Source organism: Emys orbicularis, chromosome 1, assembly GCF_028017835.1.
Source record: "Emys orbicularis isolate rEmyOrb1 chromosome 1, rEmyOrb1.hap1, whole genome shotgun sequence".
NCBI lineage: Eukaryota > Metazoa > Chordata > Testudines > Emydidae > Emys > Emys orbicularis.
In genome coordinates this window covers 366,162,148-366,164,626 of record NC_088683.1, presented here as the reverse complement: position 1 = coordinate 366,164,626, position 2,479 = coordinate 366,162,148, and the positions used below count along the sequence as shown (strand labels likewise).

Genomic DNA, 2,479 nt, shown 5'->3' with positions numbered 1-2,479 from the left:
ACTCTGCTGGATATTAGAGCAAACATAGTTTTTGCACGATTTACCCATTTTTGCCACCAACCCCTTCCCCACCCAACTGATGTAACACTCTGTGTTAGCTTGTAACTTGCCAGATATCTACAGACCCCTATGCAGGGGAGAGGATTCAGTTCCTGAGAGCATGATGAGAGGCCTGTAGGATGATTGAAGTCTTTGGATTCAGTCAACCCTGGGCAGGCAAAGCACCTCAGCTTCAGATTCTTGGGGCTCTGAGTATATCACCACGAGCACTTGTTAAGGGAAAGTTAACAGAGCCTAGTTCACACATGTAAATCTGAAGTGCGGTAGTTTAAGTCAATGTTATTGAATTAAAATCCTAGCTCTAAGAATTTATCCTATCTGCTGCAAAGAGGAAGTGGCTTAATTTGGACTTTCAGGCATGGAGAAAAAATATATAATGAGGCAATGAAACACATTTATAAATTGCTTTAATGAAGAAGAGATAAATACAATGACCATTTTCCTCATGAATTTCCCATGTGTTTACCCACATATCATGATACAGTAGGCCACACTCAGAAGTGGAGGGCCAGAAAGGTGTCTGTGGTAAGGTCAATATTGTAAAATCATGCAGTGTTCAAGCAGGCTGTGGAACTCCAAGCCACAAGACATCATTGGGCCAAGAGCTTAGCCGGATTGAAAGAGGGACTGGATGTTTATGTGGGCTACCAGAAAATCCAATTCCAGTATTGAGGGTTGTTTTAAAAACTCTTGGAAGGGCTCTAAACCTTCCTGATTTACATCACAAAATATGTCTAGCTAGTGGGCGTCAGGGGGAAACTTTCCCTGGGAGCAGATTATCTCAGAGCTGCCTATTACAGGGCTCCTTCCACCTTCCTCTGGAGCTTCTGGAACTGGCCACTGGATACTGGACTAGATGGACTGCAGGTCTGATCCAGTTGGGCAGTGCCCATCTTCTTATCAATGGTGTAAATCCAAGACTGTTTTTGATGATTTTCCTTGAGCTTCTGGGAGTCTTTAGACTTGCACTGAGAGCAGAAAAATGTCTCGTTAAATATCATCCAGTCTCCTGTTCTTTTTCCTTTCAGGAAGGAAAGTTCAAAACTCCCGGGATCTGCCCAGTACATAATGTCAGCTGTCAATGACACCAAATTCAAATCTGCAGTGTTCCTGCTCACTGGGATACCTGGGCACGAAGACCTCCATCTCTGGATCTCCATACTCTTTTGTTTCATGTATGTTATTTCAGTAGTAGGAAATTCACTCATTCTGTTCATTATAAAAACAGATCCAAGCCTCCATGAGCCCATGTACATTTTCCTTTCCATGTTGGCCGTCACAGACCTTGGCTTATCGATAGTCACAATACCAACGATCCTGGGCATATTCTTCTTTAACTCTAGGGAGATAAGCTTTGATGCCTGTTTTGCCCAGCTGTTCTTCATCCACTTGCTTCAATTCATTGAATCCTCCATGCTCTTGCTCATGGCCTTTGACCGCTTCGTCGCGATCTCTAACCCTCTGAGATATGCTTCCATCTTAACCCTGCAGAGAATAGCGAAGATGGGACTGGTGTGTGTGCTAAGAGGGTTGGTTGTAGTAGTCCCAGTCCCCTTTCTCCTAAAACGGTTCCAATATTGTCGAGCCAATGTCCTCTCCCATTCCTACTGCCTACACCAGGACGTTATTAAGATGGCTTGTTCTGACATCACATTCAATAGCATCTATGGCTTGGCTGTTACACTCTTAACGGTGGGTTTGGACTCGCTTCTCATCTTCCTCTCTTATGTGATGATCCTCAAAACAGTGCTGAGCATCGCGTCTCCTGCGGAGTGCCTCAGAGCCTTGAACACCTGCATCTCCCACCTCTGCGCCGTCCTGCTCTTCTACACTCCAGAAATTGGCTTGTCTGTGTTACACAGATTTGGGAAGGGCTCTTCTCCCTTGCTTCAGATTCTCTTGGGCTACATTTACTTGCTGGTCCCACCTCTGATTAATCCAATCGTGTACAGCGTGAAAAGCAAACACCTTCGTGAGAGGATAATCAGGGTGTTAATCAAGTGAAGGGTCAGTTCATCACCTGGCTCCAGGACTGGTGACACGGGGGACAAAAAACACAGGCCACCTAATCTAACCTGGACTCTTGCATCTGAGATGACATGATCTACTAATGTCCACTCTATAGAGAAAGGTTCAGGTGGGGTCTAAGGACAAAGGCTGTTGAAGGAGGACAGCTCACTGGGGGATGGAGACTGAGGCAGGCAGCAGCATTTACAGAGTGACTGTGTTCGTGGAGAGCCAGGGGACCGGTGGGATGTTGGCCCATAAAGAGCCATATCATTGGCTGCTCCCCTCTCAGAACTCCTGTCTATACAATCAATAAAGAGAAGGGATATGGATGTTGCTTCCCATTACACCTGGCCTGTCATTGTCCCGTCTCTGGTTAAACATTTATGAGCCAAGAAAAAAGCTGCAGAGC

General features: G+C 45.5%; 1 protein-coding gene across 1 annotated transcript; it reads left to right on the top strand.

Moving 5' to 3' along the window:
- Positions 1–1,128: 1,128 nt before the first annotated feature.
- LOC135882478 (olfactory receptor 51G2-like) lies at positions 1,129–2,064 on the top strand. The gene has a single exon (XM_065409402.1). The coding sequence runs from the start codon at positions 1,129–1,131 to the stop codon at positions 2,062–2,064; it is 936 nt and encodes a 311-aa protein (XP_065265474.1).
- Positions 2,065–2,479: the final 415 nt, after the last annotated feature.